The sequence below is a fragment of the Micropterus dolomieu genome, linkage group LG13, assembly GCF_021292245.1.
Source record: "Micropterus dolomieu isolate WLL.071019.BEF.003 ecotype Adirondacks linkage group LG13, ASM2129224v1, whole genome shotgun sequence".
In the NCBI taxonomy this organism is placed as follows: Eukaryota; Metazoa; Chordata; class Actinopteri; order Centrarchiformes; family Centrarchidae; genus Micropterus; species Micropterus dolomieu.
In genome coordinates this window covers 2,251,745-2,270,672 of record NC_060162.1, presented here as the reverse complement: position 1 = coordinate 2,270,672, position 18,928 = coordinate 2,251,745, and the positions used below count along the sequence as shown (strand labels likewise).

At 42.9% G+C, this 18,928-nt stretch overlaps 1 protein-coding gene and 1 long non-coding RNA gene across 5 annotated transcripts in view; one reads left to right on the top strand and one right to left on the bottom strand.

Moving 5' to 3' along the window:
• grk3 (G protein-coupled receptor kinase 3) overlaps window positions 1-18,928 on the top strand; it is a 78,734-nt gene that overhangs the window by 18,835 nt on the left and 40,971 nt on the right. For all 4 annotated transcript variants that reach the window (XM_046067512.1, XM_046067510.1, XM_046067509.1 and 1 more), the window contains one exon: window positions 102-178. In XM_046067512.1, coding sequence (XP_045923468.1) covers window positions 102-178 — 77 coding nt within the window. The remainder of the gene's footprint in view (window positions 1-101; window positions 179-18,928) is intronic.
• LOC123982128 lies at window positions 3,218-9,287 on the bottom strand. Its single transcript, XR_006827908.1, has 3 exons — window positions 9,264-9,287; window positions 8,264-8,433; window positions 3,218-3,497 (listed from the first exon to the last, which is right to left on the bottom strand). It is a non-coding gene; the product is annotated as an uncharacterized LOC123982128 (long non-coding RNA).

Genomic DNA, 18,928 nt, shown 5'->3' with positions numbered 1-18,928 from the left:
CCGTCTCTGACATTAGGCTATTGTTGCGTCTGGCTGAGTGATCTGCTAATGATTGCGTGTATTAATGCACCTCTCCCTCCCCTACCTCCTTGTGTTCACAGTATCCGCAGCGTGATGCAGAAGTACCTCGAGGAGAGAGATGAACTGACATTTGACAAAATTTTCAACCAGAAAATCGGTAAGTCTTGACATTTGTTTTTATTATATTAAAGGACAGTACCCGCTCAGATGAAATGCTGTAGACGTTGTAAATGAATTACCAGCATTCAGCAGCAGGAGGGAAGACAATCCAATAAAACAATTTGTTGAAATCTGTTTTACTTGAATGTGATCACATTTACACAACCAATGGTGCACATCGCTCCTCCGAGCTGCTGAAGACATGCTCTCACTTTACACAGAAATTGGCTGATTCACCACCACATTTGGTCTAAATTGGCTGCCTTGCTCCGATACTGACCATTTAAGAATGACCGAAATCTCTATTTGAGAGTTTTTGTAAAATAAAAGAACAAAAAACATATATTAGGGCTGAACAAGTCATTGAAAAACTGCAGTTTTCAAATGAAATGTGTGTTAAAGGTGAAATGTGTGTCCATATACCATTTTAAATTGAATATCGTTGTGCTGCACTGATGTCCTGTCCTTCATGTCTTATTCTACAGACTTGACAAAAAACATCTTTGTTTGGTACAGATCCCTGCAAAAATCACCCCTTAATTTATTTTAATATTTTTCAATGACCGTGAGAGTAATTATATGAAAATGATCACTCCCTCCAATATCGCAAATCATTCCACGGCTGTAATCCCATTGAATTCGTTTGTGCCCTCGATTGTGAAAGGACACGTTTACAGGTGAACACAAACTTGCCGGTGCTCTCTGGTGGGCAAACTATGTAATGAAGACAGCGGGTGTTTCTCAAAACCAAGAATGCAAAGAACGGACTTGTGTTCTTGGGGAGTCTTGCTGGTCGTTCTCGGAAGAATGAACTTGCAATGTCACGAGCGCGCAGAACGCTGCTGACGGTTTGAGACGATGCGTTCTTGCTGGTATTGCTTAATACCCCCAGCACAGAGGCCGCCTGCATTGCTCTAAATTGCTCTTATTATTATAACAGCCAGGCTTTATCCCCCAAAACAAAAAGCTCAGAATCGGGTTAATACATATAAAATACATACATAAAAAATATATAAAATAAAAGGCAAATACTGTGACCACAACTCTACTGTACACTAACTATAACAATAATACTAACAATAATAAAGCAAAGACGGTCTCCTTTTCTTTCTAAGTTTCACAAGACCAGATTTTTCGGTACATCATCTACTTGTCTCTTGATTTAAGTGAAAACCTTACAAAATGATTCGGAATGTAATGATGTTAAAACCCTAGCCCTAACCTTCTCAGAAGTGGATTTAGTGATGAAGTAACGTATGAAAATAGTAGAAAGCGTTCTGTTGTCAGCCTCTCTCTCAGCTTCTTGCCGCCACTCGCTTAAATGCCGAAATGAATGCTGGGATATCTCTTCCGTCAAGTTCACACACTCCGGTAAAACGGGCGCGTCAAGAACACTTCCGGGAATTTTAACTGTTCTTGCCAAAATGCAAACTTGTGTATTGGGACAGAACTTGGGCCACAAAAAGATGACGTTTCACAAGAACACAGATTGAGAAAGGCCCCGTGATTTCATAAACGCCAACTAAGCTAATACCAATATTTATGGTGGCTAATGTTAGCCACAAACTCAGGGTGATATTGCGATGTATCGGACATTACGGAGCGTGTTTGCTGACTTAATCCCATACGTCACTGCTGTTACACTTAACTCTGTACCTGTGTAATAAGGGTTACCTCCCTGCAGTTCCATTTTGGTCTCAGGTTGATAAAATACCTGAATCCCATGAGCTCTGAGGCTAACAAATCTTTTAATAGGCTGGCTGTAGCAACGGTCCAAACTGAAATATCCCAACTGCTATTAAGGATATCACGACACCAGACATCTAGATACCAACCCCAGTGAAATCCCATGATTACCAAAGTCAATACCGCAGTAAAAAAACAAAACGATAATAAAATCCCCAATTCCAACCTTTTTTAATAAAAACATTTCAACATTACAAAACAACTGTGAAACAGCTGTGAAGGTTTATTTATTTTATTTTTTTACAAGCTCACAGGTGTGAAATGTTTAAAGGTGGTCACTATCTATACTCGCAGTGGTTTAAGATTTCTGTGTTGGGGGGGAAAAAACAGTTCCAACATTTTCCTAAAACTCTGAGAAATCGAGGCTTTGACACGGAGCTACAGAAGGTAACGCCGGTTTCTCTACCTGGCGGCGAAGCCGTCGCTGCAGCTGCTCTTGTCGTCATCTTCCACTTGTTGGACCCTCGGTACTAGGGCTGGGCGATATGGACCAAAAAGTCATATCCGGTCCTGTAAGGTTGACTACCGGTGTGTATAATATATCGTGTGTGCACACTCTGCTGCGAACACGTCAGCGTGCCCTGCTTCTTTCATTCTCTCCTTCTCCCTGTAAGTCTGCTCCGGTGATTTCCCATCAGTAGTAGGCCATTTTCTATAAAGTTGCCAAAGAAAAGAACTTGTCTTCTGGACTTTACCTCCCACAATTCTGTTCACAGCAGCAGCGGCGCTGCACGTCGAGGCGTTGGCGACGTAGCCTATCAAAACAAATCCAAAGTTGTAACAAACAAATGACACCTGACTGGTGTTTTCACTGCCGCTTTTCTAACCTGGTCCGCACTTAGTCGATGGAGATCCTCTGAAACTGCAGTGTGGTTTCATCAGTGTATCTGTTATGTGACACTTCGGCCGTGCAAGAAACGTGCACCCACATCCACCGGATATTACAATCTACAACATCGATTGCTTGTGGTCAAGGGGGTGGGGGGGGGTGTTATTGGTCTCTCTGGGGTTCTTCCTCCATTACTGCTGCTTGTCCTGACGTCCACACCCAGCAATCTAGCTGGCCATAAAAAGCCATTATCACAAACTCGACACTTTCTCCACATTTTTACACCACGCGGGCTAAAAATAAACCACTTCGTGTTTTCCTGACAAAGTAATTTTCGTTCCTTTTTTTTGTTGCACATATTGAATAAAAAGGCCCTGCAGCGCTGAATGTCCCATATTGGGATCTTTGAACATCAGCGTGGTGGTACTTGCTCATTAATCTTTTGTTTCAGTGTGTGCGTGCAGGTACCTGCCGTCACCTGCGGAGTTTTCAGGCTGCGATCGTGAGACGGGCTGTGTTTGTGTTTAGTGTCACTGTTGTTGATGCGGTGGCTCAATGCGGAGCGTCGTGTTTCCTGCTTCCTCCTGCCCTGCAGTTGGTAACAGCGCCTTTGTGCTGGCTCCTCTGACTGTTTCCACTCTGAGCAGGCAGGCCGTGTGCCAGCAGTTGTGGCGTACCAGGGGACCGCCGCGGCCCCGCAGGCTTCTGCTAGGTTTACTTACTCTTCTAGGTCCCAGCCCCCCTGTGAGAATAGACTGCGTTAATTCTCCCTGCCTCCTTCTCTTTGTCTCCAGCTCTCGCTCTGTCAGACTTGTTGCTCTCTTTATTTCCCTGGCTCATGGCCTCATACTTCCTCTCTTGTGCTTTGTGTATGTGTGGGCGGGTGGGTGTGCACATGCTTATTAGACACCAGTGTGAAACTCATGACGCTCAACCCATCCAGGAAGGTTTCAACACTTGCCAGGTTTCTGTCCATTAGCTACAATTTGTTCAATCTGATTCTGTTCCTCTGTGCTGGTGTTTATTTAAAATTACTAACTTGTTTAAATGTTTAATCATATCTAGAGCTTAAAAGTTTAGTCAAGGTTTTATTTTATTTATTTTTTTTCCTGGCACCATGCCGACCTGAATCGCACCTTCAACTGGCTCAAGCAAACAGTTTTTTAAAACGTATTTAAATAATTATATAATTGAAGAATAAGACGTTTTATTACAAAAAATAAAGGAGCGCTGCTCAACATGAAATCAAAAATAACACAAAAGCTGATTTACACAGTTAACAAACAAGCAAAATGTTTAAAATCAAATAGATCAGCTGTTTTCATGTCAGGCTCCTCTTGTAGCTGATGTGAATTCCTGGATATTAATTTTTCATCTGCAGCTTTCTGTAGTGTCCCAGTTTGTTGTTACCATAGACTACTAAGAAGTGGTCGTAGTCATCGTGGCGTCACCCAGTTTTGAAGCCTCTAGTTTGGCCAATAGGGCGGCGCCATGTTGAGTTTTAGCAACCAGGAAGTGACGGTATTTGGATAAACGGCCATGTGCAGAGCTAGCTAGCTTGCTTAGCTAGGTGCAAATGTCATTTTAACAGGGCTGATAAACTTTGTGTAGCGAACAACAGTCTTAAAACTAAATCTACTCACCAGAGAAAGTGAACCGCCGCCTCCTAATAAGCTTTTTCAGCGGCTCTGGTTAAATTTACACAGTGCCGAGGGTACGAGTCACTCTAGCCTGATTGACAGGTCGCCATGGTAACAACTTGTCAATCATAGATAATCCCGCCCTGAAGCCTCACCTGCTTTCTGGACTGTGTTCCTCTAAATGTGACCATAATTTACTAAATGAACATCATGCTGTGTTGAAGAAGACATGAAACTTCTTTTTGCACTTACTGGCCGTTCGATAGAATGCAGGTTTCAGGGACTTCTGCGTTCGCATCTGATCTCTGACCCGAAACTTCCCGCCTGGTTGTTACAGAGGCAGGTCACATGATCTGCTTAAGCTGAGAACATAACCACGAATACTCATATTCTGAATATTCTGCTGGTAAAATATTATTTATGTACATCTCCACCTGTTTCTTAGAGCGTTTAAACTTATCCTCCCCTCACACTTTCATTATTTTTGTTTATTTTACTTGTGTGAACTCTTGTGTTCGATAAAGTTGAAAAATAAAAACTTTATTTCCTTCCATTTCACAGTGGTGTAAACAAACTGACTTTCTACAGGTTAGTGTTTAGTCGAACATGTAGAGGCTCACATGGCAGCATTCACAAACGGCGGCTGCTGGCGATGTAAAACTTTATTAAAACATGAAACCGTTGGAAAATCTGTTTTACTTAGTGATTATTTTAGCTGTGTGGACCGAACTGTGACCGGTGCATTGTACTGATTACGTTGCAGCTCCCCAAAAATGTAACTACACATTGGGGGCGATGCAGACTGCAAGATCTGTGATCGGTCGGCTTGGTACCATCGCGTGTCCTCCAAGCCCGCAGGAAGTGCTCCGTGCTTTGAAGCCCGTTTTTCTAGTGATCAAACAAGCGGCTGTAAAACAATGGATACTTTTTTTGCGTCCCAACACCTGTGGAATGGCTCAGAATTTGATCCACTCGGTTCGATAGCATTTGTAAAGTCTAGAAGAGCCGCAGGATTATCATTTTACCCCTATCCAAGTTAGCGGACGGCTAAACCTACATATAGACAAACCACGAACTAGCGATTTTGGCGGTGCAGATCAACGCACAAGTATAAATGCTCACAACAGCGTGGCTATGTGGGTAGCTTACACTGTAGAGTATAAATCTGCAACAAAATCCGTAAAGTGCAACACTGGTTAGAAAACAGCGTTTACTGCGAAGAGGACCAAATCCGACGGAGGTGCCGCCGTAATTCTCTATGCAGGAATCTGATCACTTTTATAAATGTTTAAATATGAGGATCGTTTCAGAAACGCAGCAGCTGCGCCTCATTGTTACAGTCTACGGCTCCACCGCCATAACATCCTCACTGGCTTCCATGCTGCTTTCTGCTGTTTACTAACCCTGGTCGAACGCAACACATCAGAGAAAAAGAAGTGAAAGAGGAGTTAATCACCTGCATATATGCGCTAAATTTGGTGTAAAAGGGTTTTTTAGTGCTCAGCGCCACCTTCAAGAGACCCGAGTTAGTGGTTTTGTTCGAGTTACAGTCCAAAACCCCAAATATATAAATCAGAAACACGCTCACATCCGTAAGCCTGGAACCAGTGAGCGTTTGTTCCTTATGGGTGCTCTGCCCTTCCTGCTTATCAGGCGATCTGATGAGCCTGTCCCCTGGTTTCTGCTGGTCATTAGCCCAGCGCTCAGGTCTCATTAGCTAGCCTTCCAGAAAACATGTGTTACCGGGCCCAGTCAATGTGCCTGTTCCTCTGGGACATTTACATTCCAGGTAATCAACAGGCAGAAGTCCACCCCCCCCCCGCCTTATTCCTGTGTCGTAATAGTCTGCTTGGGCTCTTGCTAATGTGGAGCTGTTTGTTACAGCTGAGCACTTTCTCTTCTCTCATGAAACCAAAACACTTGTCAGGAGTGTTCTTCAAACACGTCGATTTTTATCCTTTCCCACTTTGCTCACGGATAGCGAAAGGGTTGATTTGATCAGTAGAGGCCGAGACGTCTGTCCCGTCAAATTTAATTTTCAGTTAATGCAGAAGCAGCAGTAGTGTTCGTCAGAGCAGTTATCCTATGGCCGGGCAAGAAAACAATAATGATGATTATCGCCATATAATTTTCCTCAGTAACAGTTTAACAGTTGCTTGCTAAATGTTTGATTTAATTTATTTGAATCACGAACAAAGTAGCACTTAATTTTTTCTATTAATTTATTTTGTTGATTTAACAAAATAAATTGCGTCTGGGTTCTCATAGGACACTGCTATTTGCCATACTTCAGTGTGAACGTAGCCAAAATAGCAAGTTTGAATACAGAAGGGCGCAAATTGAGAGACGGCAGATGTCTTCTTCTTGGATCAGCTGGTGAGGATGCTGAATTTTTGACCTGGCACATGTAGCTTTAGCATGTAGTCATCATGTGCATGTCCCTAAACGGTAAATGAAAGGCATTGTAGCCATCTTGCCATATTTACAGTGTTAGCTGAATGTGAACTTCAGCTAGCATTAGCATTAGCTGTCCAGTAGATAAAATCTGCCAATCGTCATTACTTGCACAATCAGCCGCCGTGGTAAACGCGCTGTGCTGGAATGCATCGGTGCGGGAAAATGTTGCTGCGTCACTGGCTCTTTACGCTCATTAACAGAACAACAGCAGAGATCTGAGAGAAGTGACGAGCCCGGGCAGCGTCGCATCAGGCGGCACAGAGTGGGAACGTGGGTGTGAGACTGAGAGCGCCACAGACGGCCTGTGTGCTGCTCACATTTGAATGGCAAATGTGTGGCTTTGCATCTTAACAAGAGATAGCTGTCTAAGCTCAAACACAGCACCACGTGACCGTAGAGGTGTCCAGGTGGTGGTTTCAGCAATACAGGCAGTAACCGCAAACCCAGACTGGCTGCTTTATCATTTAATGAGCGTGTAAAACGGCAAGCTTCCGATTAGGTATAGGTGGTTTTATTCATTCTGTATTTTTATAGCTGTTACAGTAAACAGAGTTGAAACAAGAAGCCGTTTTAGAGTCAGTTCTTAGAGCTGCTTTAACTGTAATATCTGTCCTGTCAGAACATGACACAAAGACGCATCCGTGCTTTAATAATCAGTCTGCCTCTATTATTGCTCTGCCCTTCAACTCATTCAAAACGCCGCAGCTGTGGTCTGGATGCAGACAAAATTGTGAGACCTCCCCACTGGCTGCTATTGTCAGCTTGAATTGATTTTTAAACTTCTTCCGAGTGACAATCGTAATATTTTTGCCCCTTACTGATTGTGCCACATCCAGCATATATGGTATTCTTTAATGTTATTATGACACTAAAGTAGGGAACATACACTCGCACTCGTGGGTGAGTTTAAACAGTTTCCAGGTTGTGGGTTTCACCTGTGTGTGGGTCTGGTTCACAATGGATCCATTTGTGTTTTTATTTTTTTGTCATGCATAAAATCTGTCCGCCGCTTTTGGTTGACTTTCAATGGTTTTACCTTCGGAATTGGATGTCGATTTTAATCAACGGTTGTAGTGGCTCGGCTGTGAGTTTGCTTTTGATTTCAGCACTCTTAACGTGCTTTGTCCTTCAGCTCAACGAGTCTTGTTGACTGTCATGACAACCAAGGTCACTGCAGTGCTGCTGGAATGTAGAGATACACCGTTAACTAACACATTTTTTCAGTTTAGAGAGTGTTTCTGCAACAGTAAAATCTCATTTTGAAAAATTGACAGGTAGGAGAGTTGGGTTAGATTGAGTAGGACTGTTTTCCGGCGTCCCAACTGTCCAGAGACCTGAGGGCGTGAGTGTCTTTGGCCTGTTTTTACGCCTCGTTACAAAGCTAAAGAAAGCCGTGAGGAGAGGCACCTACCTGTCTTTACATTAGCTGGTCTGCCAGTCCTCTGTGAGAGATTGGCCGTGAGTAGATTCCTGCTAGTAAAGTCCATGGGCCAGACAGAATCAGGGTCAGGCTGGATGACCATTATGTAATGGACGTTCTGTACGCTCTAAATATAGCAGGCATACTGGCCACTACTTCACCTTGAATAAAAAAAAAATAATAATTTTTCAAGTGTGTGTGTATGAGTATAATTATGCAGGCTTTTCACATTGGTGACTAGGGGAGTGACAATCAATCGATATAGCAATATATTATACATTTTTCCATGATACTGTATCGATATTCCAGCCCATCATATCGATACATAAAATTAATTAAAAATAGAGCTTCTATAGCTCTATGCTAACATATAATGGGAATCTCCATTAACGTGCTGACGGACATTAGCCTCGCAAGCGTGAAAATATAAGAACATAAATTACATGTTTTGCTTCACTTCCTGAGTGACAAGTACTTAAAGTACATGTTTCCTGAGCTCTGTGTGAAATAAAAAAGAGCTGCTAACTTCACTGTCTTGATCTGCTACTCTGCTGCTTCTGCACTCCACACTGACCAGCTACAGCAACCCCAAAGGGTCAAAACTCAAACCCAATATTCCCAGTGGCCTAAAAATACACGGACTTTTTGTATTAATAGTTAGACAGATAACGTGATGCATCGCATTAGGATTGTCAAGCGATAGAAGAATTGCTGTATCGGGATGTTATCGTTACCGTGAGCTGTGTATCGTATCATGTGGTACCCTTTGATTTTCACCCCTATTGGTGACAGCAAAAGATTATATTCCTGAGAGAGACTTCTGTGTATGGATGTGGCAATGAAGGAGACTAAATTCTGATTGGCTGGGAGAGGTGCTTCATCACACATTATGTGATGTAGAGGCCGCTACCTTAAAGCTCCACTAATCAACAATAGATCAAATTACTGTATGTGAAGTGCTTGTAGTGACAAACCCACAGATGAACATCACCTGACTCTGCAGTTGGCGTTTCAGCCCCGTTGTTTTGGCTTTTGATTTCAGCAAATTCAGCAACCGCCTGTTGGGCAGAAACACGACTTCAAATGAATGTTAATGTTGGTCTGTGGCGGTCACTGTTACAACTGTTTAAAGGTTCAGTGTGTACTTTTTAGTGGCATCTAGTGGCGAGGGTTGTGAATTGCAACCAGAGGCTCATGGTGCATTCGTGTGCTCCTCATATGGTCCCATTTCCCAAGTTATGAAGTCGTTCTTCCGACATTAGTGTGTTCATGCTCTCTGAAAGGTCCAGTGTGTAATATTTAGGAGGATCTATGGACAGAAATGCAATATAAGATCCAAAACTATGTTTTCGGTGGTGTGTGTGTATATACAGAACTTTGATTTCTGCAAAATCTTGTATATTGCTTATACATATTTTGCAAACATGTAATGTATGATATAGTTATAACGGTTAGTTTGCTGTCCATGTAGAGTGAACTAGATATCTGCGTGTTGTTTATACGCGCTGATAATGTTAATCCAACACATCTTTTGTAGTAGCGTCCATGTTGATTCCATATTCCAACATGAACACACACTGAAGTCAGAAGAACGACTTCACACCTGGGGAAATGGGACCATCCGAGAAGCATGTGAATGCACCGTGAGCCACTAGATGCCACTAAAACTTACAGACCGAACCTTTTAAATTGCATTTGTTGAGGTCGTAAAAATCATTGAATTTAACTGTTAAAATGGAGCCACTTCTTCCTCTTCATTCTCTCCTCCTGAACCCCCTCTCTCTCTCTCTCTCTTCCCTCCCCCCCACTCTCCTCGCTCTCGCCTTGGCGTTCTCACTCTCCATCTGTCCGACTTCTGGAATGGCGATGAAATCTGGAGAGTCGCGCGTTGCCTGGCAACTGCGGTTGCCACGGCAACCCGACCAAGAGCTACTGCATTTGCTTGTCGGGGGAGGGATGAAATTGATTAAAGGAGGAATAAAACAGGTGATGAGGAAATGGAGAGAGGACGGCGTTAAAGGAGAGCAACACATGACAGAGAGCCCAGATGATCTCTTTAGTTTTTTCTTCTTCTCCCAGAATGCAGCGCTCCTTCTCCTGGAGGCCAGGATGTGTGTCGACAGGCTGTCCACGCCTCCGGTCCTTCTCACGCCTGTCCTTTTATTCATCCGTCATGATTCACACTCATCTTCACATCAGAGGAATCTGATTCCAGCTGGTTGGAGTTACTGGACACTGCAGATTGTGTGTGACAGTAACTGGGCCGCGATACAGTCTTTATATATTTTGATAATGACATTTAGAGGATACCTTTTATTTTATACAGCAAAGGCACACGCGATTACAGTCAACCGAATTTATGAACCACCCAAAGCTAAACAATCAGCTGGCTAACGGTTACTTGTAATCATGACCCTATGTTTGCATTAGTTAACTCTCTGCGTGGGCTGGAGGCTGCTAGCATACATACCTGACAACGTAGATGGAGCACCGATAGACGAACTACGAGCTAGGCGTTTCTCTGCCTGTATACGATGCTCTTTGGACAAATGTTTGATCGTGTTTCCGTTCTTACAAGCTAAAGTGTTGTTGCACCGAACTTTGTCAGCGTCGACTCTGCTGAGGTGTAACCGCGCTTCTGAACGTTTAGTTGTCTTCGCTATCGTCACTAATTAAGAGCAGGGTCTCTTGTGTTCGTGTGTTGTAGCTTGAGAGAGAGGATTGGGAACAGCGAAAATACATCATGGACGAATGTCTTAATCTTAAATTAGACACCGTTTGTTCGATAAAATGTGCAAGATAAAGTTTATGTAGCGATAATAAATAGGAAACTTATTTTCTTAGGTTCTCCAGTGTTCTCCAAAGCAGAACCGGTAACGTCTGAGCTTGACGATATTAACAGTCTTTCAAAATTTAGCTTGTCGGGTTCTGGTACACATCGCTGTTCTGTCGTCAGTCCAACATGAGAGGACGAAGATGTAGAGCTGCCTCGAGTCAGTCAGTGCTGCTACTCCAGCTGCTCGACCTCTCATTCCTCCGCTACCTTTACTCGTTTGTCTCCTGCCGCCACCTGGCTGCCCGCTTCCTTTCACAACTGGCTTGTTTGGACAGAGCAGACAGTCTAGGTGCAGCCGTGAGCGAACCTGGCAAGAAAATACACTAATAATCTCCTATAGACTATATAAACGATATATTCTACATCAATATAAGTGATCTGATTCTACTTGCCAGTCCTTGTAATTTCTCAGTCCCTCTCACCGTTGTTGTTTAAATGACGTACTTATTCCACATATCTGTGAGTTGTGTCTAAACAGAGTGACAGAGAGAAGCCCCTCCCTGCAGATCACCACACAAGGCGACGTTACTTTAATTTCCAGGGCTCGACAATAACGGTGGCCCGATGGCCTGGGGACAGTAAAAAGCAATGTCGGGACTGTTGATTATATATTACAGAGTTTTTCCTAGTCTGGGACTGTGGGCCTCCCCTCAGACAAAGCTTGGGGAAAAAAGTGCCCAGTGACACTCTGTTAGTTTAATTGCTCGGTTTTGCTCAGGTCATGGATGTCTATATGATCCCATAGACACTCAACAAGTGAGCCAAGATATCCTAATATTGCTGTTTGACATAATTTCAGACTACATCAAATACATATCAAAGGTCTGTCCTGAGGCATTTATTAGTTTCTGAGTCTGGGAAAGTGGGAAAAACGTCAACATTCCCCCAAACTACTGTGTCTTAAAAAAGATCACACACCTGACTCTTCTATGTGACCTCCTTTTGATGACTAATGTAATATTTTTTCACCTCCATTCAGAGAGCCTCACAGGCCCACCTCCCACTTTGAAAACCTCTGGTGTATTAAATAATAAAATGCCCTTTTCTCCCTGAGCTTTTGGAAGAGCTTCTTGTCCATGTTGGCTTGGATTCTGTGGAAACTGTGCGATTGAAAGCTTCAGAACAGCAACTAAATGGACTTTATAGTCACATCTCTGGCCTTTTTGTTAGTGAGATGAGAGAGAGATGCCGCTAGTGTGACAAATGAAGGGATGATCCTTCAAACACTGAACAAAATTATAAACGCAACACTTTTGTTTTTGCCCCCATTCATCATGAGCTGAACTCAAAGATCTAAGACTTCCTCTATGTACACAAAAGGCCTATTTCTCTCAAATATTGTTCACAAATCTGTCAAAATCTGTGTTAGTGAGCACTTCTCCTTTGCAGAGATAATCCATCCACCTCACAGGTGTGGCATATCAAGATGCTGATCAGACACCATGGGTATTGCACAGGTGTGCAGCGCCATCACACAGCACAATGCCACAGATGTCGCAAGTTTTGAAGGAGCGTGGTTGCTTGTTTTTAAATGGTTTCACGTCTTTAAAATCAGACGTCTGCGGAGAGGAACTTATGACGTGATCCCTGTCTGTCACATTTCAGACCCCAGTTTTGTGGGCGCTGCTGTAAGCTCGCACATTCACACACTTTGGCATCCGACTCGAGACAACCACTGTGCTTGTAAAATGTAAGCGACTTGTAACTGATGGCATCTCTCTGCAAAATGCTAAAATGGGTCTCTAAATACACCTGGGGGCCGTTTAATATACCTGGACGGCACCAAACCTCAGACTGCCTCCAGTGCTGATATTTAATGGGACTCAGCTGGTGAACATGGACAGCTGGACTGGCCACCGTTTCTCCTCTCCACATGCTTTTCACTGTGTTACGCACTTTTCATTTGTTCCTCTTTTTCCAGATTTGTTGCTTCATGTGTGCAGGTGTGAGTTTTTGTTCTTAAATGTGAACTTGACCTGGTTCAGATTGCAAATCTTTTCGAAACATGAAAATAGCTTGCATGTTAAAGGTTACACCAACTGCTGCTGGTAACCGCATCAGTTTGAGCCCGTATTATTTGAGATACGTCCAGCTTGGGTGTTTTAGATTATTTATTGTTGTGCCCTGTGTGCGTAGGTAGCCAGATGGGTCTAAACCTGCATGCATAAATCAAAGTTTGTGCTCTGGCTTGTGGTTGAGTGCGTGGGGGTATGCTTGCCTCTCTCAGCTCATTGTTTTTAATAAAGTCTCCAGGTGTTTGATGTACAGTGTGTTCAAATGTCAAGAGCTGCAGGCTGGTTTAGCATATTCAGCAGGCTTTGTAACCTGTCGAAGCCGTCCCAGGACGAGACATCCGCTCTGTAATTTAAGTTTAGCAAACCGCAGTGTGTCGATGAAGCTAAAGCTCGCGCAGACTACACGACTTTCAGCGTCAGCCGATGGTCGTGCTGTTCACGCTACATAACTTGAAAGGATGGATCAGGTAGCAGGGATCGTCTGAGCTACAGAGAGAGCTGCAGGGGAGTAAAAAGTGTTTTGCAGTGAAAAAGTAGCAGCCTGCTCTCATTGGCTGGATGTGGATGTCGAGTCGGCCGACTCTTCCAGATATTTGGCGTGCTAGATATCTGGCAGATGTCGGCGATGTGTCAGAAATGTGTGGAGCCGCTGAGATGCGTCGTCGAGTAGCTCACACAAAACGACTGGCGACCGCGGATCAGAGGCTGACAGTCGCCGAGCGGCAAATCGGGCTAAAGATCGTGTAGTGTGAACTAGGCTTTAGACGCTGACCTGATGAAAATGTCTCTCTGTGCTTTTTGTGTCAGTCACTTTCTTTGTAAACGGCTTCTCACCCCTGCTGGTGACGTCGTCTCACAAGTGTCTTTAAAAATGAGTTTTCTTTAAAAGGTTTATCTCACGAAGCATCATGTCGCATTTTATCATGCTTTACAGTGTGGAAGTTGAGACTTCTGATGATTCATATTACGGTACTTTTTTTTCCCCTCCTGCAGTAATAAAAATTCAAAATTGGATTTGCTGAAACTGATCAAGGCTTAATTGCCTCTGATAATCACATTCTGCTGCTCAGACTTCATGTTCCACACGTTTTCCCTCACAAAGTTCTAGTTGTTCTGCCTGTTTAACGAGCAGGTAACAGACCTCAGGGGGATTAAATGTACAGTGTTGGATGGATTCACAGTGAGGAAAATGTCCCAATGTGACCAGCTTCAACATGTAGTGGAGAAAATCGAGGAAACGCCAGCCGACAGATCAGCAGCGTCGTGGAAAACGAGCTCTAATCGTACATTTCCATTTTATAGGGGATTTATTTATGATGCTGTGTCAGTGTTGGAAACCCACTTTATGAAATAACTCATGATTAGCATGTTTGCAGCGCTCTTTAGTCGGCCGCGCGCACACTTGGTAATCACTGTCAGACAGCAGCGCCGGAGAGCTGCGAGATCGGCAGAATACTTAACATTGTTTGCTAATCGTGATGTTGTACTTGAATGCATATCTGCTGTCACATTGTGAAACGCACAGACGCTGCGGTCTGCTCGGCGCTGGCTCTCTTCCACCAGTAAAGGTCAGTGCATGTATAATGCAACACAGTCAAGTCATCTCCTGTCTCTCACACGGCCCTTCAGTAAGAACCCCACCCCCTCCATCTCCATTCTCTTTTCCAAAAATTTAGTTGAAGCAAAATAATACTAGAGTGCTGCTTCACCTCAGCAGCTGTCTGTTTTACACAGCAGGGCAGTGAGGGGGAGCTTCAAGTGTTGTTCTCAGGTCCTATCCAGGTTTAAAGTGTACATAAAGATGAGTAAATACAACAAATTCACAATATATGAAATGTAAACCACCTAAACACTAAATAGTAGTTCCAGTACTGACAACAAAATATATGTATAATACATTTATATATGCAGAAAGGGCTGTTTATTGTAGTTTATTGGTGTTCCCCAGGAGGTCAGTGAACGTTTCATGCCTGTCAGCGGATGTGTGTAGAAGCCTGTCAATCATTTATCTTCCTACCTGTGATTGGGAGAGAGTTAAGGGGGGCGGTTGTTGTTGTTCCCGTTGAAGAGCGAGAGAAGTTGAAACGTGTAGCTCTCTACTGAGCCAGCTTCGTTTCTTTGGCTTTATACGTACAGCATAGTTTCGCAGTATTTTCCGTGCCAATATTGTATCGATACACGGACGTCAAGCGTCGATCTTTTATTATATAAAATGTACATGCGAATTTTACGTTTTGGTACTATAATAATAAAATCAATTGCTCTTTCAGTCCGCACAATTTGAAGTTGGGGGGAAGGTAATAAATTGCAATACGTTGCAATATGTTTAAAATCGCAGTAATATTGAATCGTGATAATTTCGTATCATGGGGTATCGTGTTGCAGCGTTAACAAAGACAAAGTGCAAAACCTACTGTCGTCTGTTAGCTATGAAATGAGTTACCGAAAAGTTCTAATTCGGTCCCGTAGGTACCGGACATATAGGACAGTGGGTTTACATACGTAGATATCCAATATCATTAAGATCAAGGACAACTGGACTTGTTTCTATTAGAATCAGAACTGAGGAGCAGAAACTTGAAAAGCTTTTTTCCTCTCTTTTATTAAGTTTTATATATATATATATTTGTGCTTGTAATAAGTGAAAAAGTCCAGCCCAAAGGGAGTTCCCATCTCCCACAGAAAACTCCTGAATTGTAGTCCTGTCTTTACTTCTGTAAAAAACTTCTGTAATTTGTAATTTTCTAAACATTTACTTAAATATGAGTATTTCCTGCTTTTCTTTGTGCTCTTTTATTATTGTAATTTGAATGTTTTAGGGTGTCGTCCTCCATATTGACCCGTTGACGCAAGTGCAGCTTGAAATGTTGTTATGCGGTGATCATCAACTAGCGGCCCATCCGGCCTGTCAGAGCTTCCCATCCAGACCATACAATGGCCACTGATGAAAGTACTGTAATATTTATATATTAACAGTATTAAAACTGGGCATCTGTAGTGAAATTCACAGCAAAAAATTAAAAGCATTTAGCTGTTGAAACAAAAGTTGACTTATTATGAAGTATTCACAGGAAATGTATTGTTTGTCAGTGAGATTAGTGCCGACAGTTCATCAAAATGCCTCTACAAAACGGGTCATTTTCAACCTTTTATGAAGCGGACCAGTTTGAAATATTGCAGTGAGTAATGCGACAGGCTGCACACCTCCACCTTCTCAGACAGGAAACAAACTCCTTTCACTTTTGCTGTTCGCAGACTCATGTCAGATCATGACTGCTCACATAAGTATGGAAAAAGACCAATTACTGCCTGATAATAGTTTGTTTATCTGCACCAGACGTCTGTGGCCTGTGGTATCAAACCACTGCTGTTACCACCACTAACTACAGGTGTCACGTGCAAACGGAGAAAATGCATAATAGCCTCAAAACAGGTTAAATATATGAGTTCCTGCCCATCAGAACAACGGTTACATCGACTGGTACAGATTTTAATCACCCCTCAGTGAACAGCCTCCTTGGCAGAAGTCTGAGAGCATTTTCTAGTTAAGTAGAGTCTGTTCAAAGTAAAGGTACTTTATGTATTTTATTTAACCCATCCCTGAAGGGGGCAGTGTGCAGCCCCACTGTACAGCGCCCGGGGACCAACTCCAGACAAACGGCACTGACTGGAGAACCTACCTAACACGTTTTTGATGGTGGGGGAAACCGGAGAACCCGCAAGAAACCCACGCAGACACGGGGAGAGCAAACTCCGCACAGAAAGGCCGGGGCGACCGGGGTTCGAACCCGGGACCTTGGTGCTATGCACTAGGCTGCCTATCACACTGATATAGGCTTATAACATGAATCTATTGAAAGTTCAAAGATTTGAACAAGAATATTTTGATTCAGCCTCAATTGATTTTTATTTTTTATTTGAAATCCGGCCCCCACAGTGTCTGCTTGGACTAATTCTGGCCCTTGTAATGAGTCCCCAGTTCTGGTTCCAGTTGAGAACCGACTCTGGATCCACATGGATGTGTGCGCTGTTGATGGAGGACGGGGGCAGTTGGCAGAACAAGCCGGCTTGGTATTTATAGACCGTTCAGGTGATCTCGCTAATGAGACAAAGCTCAGAGGAACTCGCGTCTGATTTGAGGTGTGTGTGTGTGTGTGTGTGTGTGTCTCTGGAAGAGGCCATTTGTTGAATTAGCTGGGCGGTGTTGAAGTGTTCAGCGATTAAAGTTAATCCTTGAGTCTTGGTGATGTAAGAACTGTCGTTTTCCCCTCTGTCCCTCTCTCTTAATACCTCTCTCTTTAGCACGTTAAGTTCTCGCTGTTGAAAACCTGTGTGTGTGTTGTCAGCAGTACCCATTCTGCAAACAAGGATGCCCTGTGCATTTGGCTGTGTACACACACTTTGTGTGGGTGTATGTGAGCACGTTTATTTGTACGGGGCCTTGGTGTCAGCGTCTGAGCAGAGGGGAAATGATTCATCACGTCTGGAGGAGAGATAAAGCAGAGAGGAAGACGTGAGAATGGATGATAGTAGGCGCGAGGCCCAAAACAAATGGCTTCTACTGCAAGTGTGCGTTGAACTGAATCAGTGGGGCCACTAAACTGAAACAAAAGCCACTTTATAGAAGCCAAGACGCTCGTTTTCTGTGTGCTCCGAGCCTGATTTCTGTAACTAAACAATCCCAACTTCGCTGACAGTTGCAGAGGCTTTTTGTTTATCTCAGCTGCAGAGAAGCAGACCTTTTAACACAAGACTGTTTCAAATAGAGGCTTTTTTTCCCCCTGCAAGTTTATACTGTTGCAAAAAGAAGCCTCCTCATTTTTAATCTGCCATGTTGAACTTCTAGTGACCGGTATGAAGGAGTGTGAGAGCGATGACACCAAATTTAACACACCTGAGACCTTGTAACACTAACGAGTCACATGACACCGGGGAGGGAAAACGGCTAATTGGGCCCCATTTGGACATTTTCACTTAGGGGTGTCCTCACTTTTGTTGCCAGAGGTTTAGACATTAATGGCTGTGATGTGTTATTTTGAGGGGACAGTAAATTTACACTGTTATACAAGCTGCACACTCACTACTTGTAGCAAAGTGTCATTTCTTCAGCTTTGTCACATGAAAAGATATAATCAAAAAAACTTTATCCAAAAACTGTGGATCACTTCACAAATCTGAGGCAGAACAGTCAAAACAATTACGATAAAATCTTTGTCAACAAAATAAGCACGAGTAAAATTAAGTAAAAGCTTTTTTCAGTCCTTTTTCCTCAACAAACATCTCAATAAAAAAATTAAGTCCTAATTTGTGGATAATTCAAGTGAATAAAATAAAACATTTATTGAACATTTGTTATATTGTTATTGAAGAAAATTATATTGCGATAATTAAAAACTGTACGCGATACGAGCTCCACATACAATATAATTTATCAAACTGCATCGAACTCGGTGAGCTCAGTGCGAGGACCTGACAACATCTGGTTTTTAAAATAAGGTGTTAACACAACGTAGATACAGTATAAAACATGTTGTATGTGTCCATTAAAATTAAGAAAGACACTTAAATGCAGGGAAATTATTTTATTCTTTGAGCGCGAAGTTCATCACAGATTTATTTACTTACTCTCAAAGTGCACCTTGGTCAACATTTTCTCCCGCAGGGTCGCTTGCCCCCGGAGCCCCAAGAGGGTCTGATGTCTCTTTAAACACTAAATAAAATATAAAAGAATTAATAATTTAAAAGTAACAAAATCAAAATGTAGTGCAAAGGTTTACGGCTTAGCAAAAGTTTGCATGGCACTCT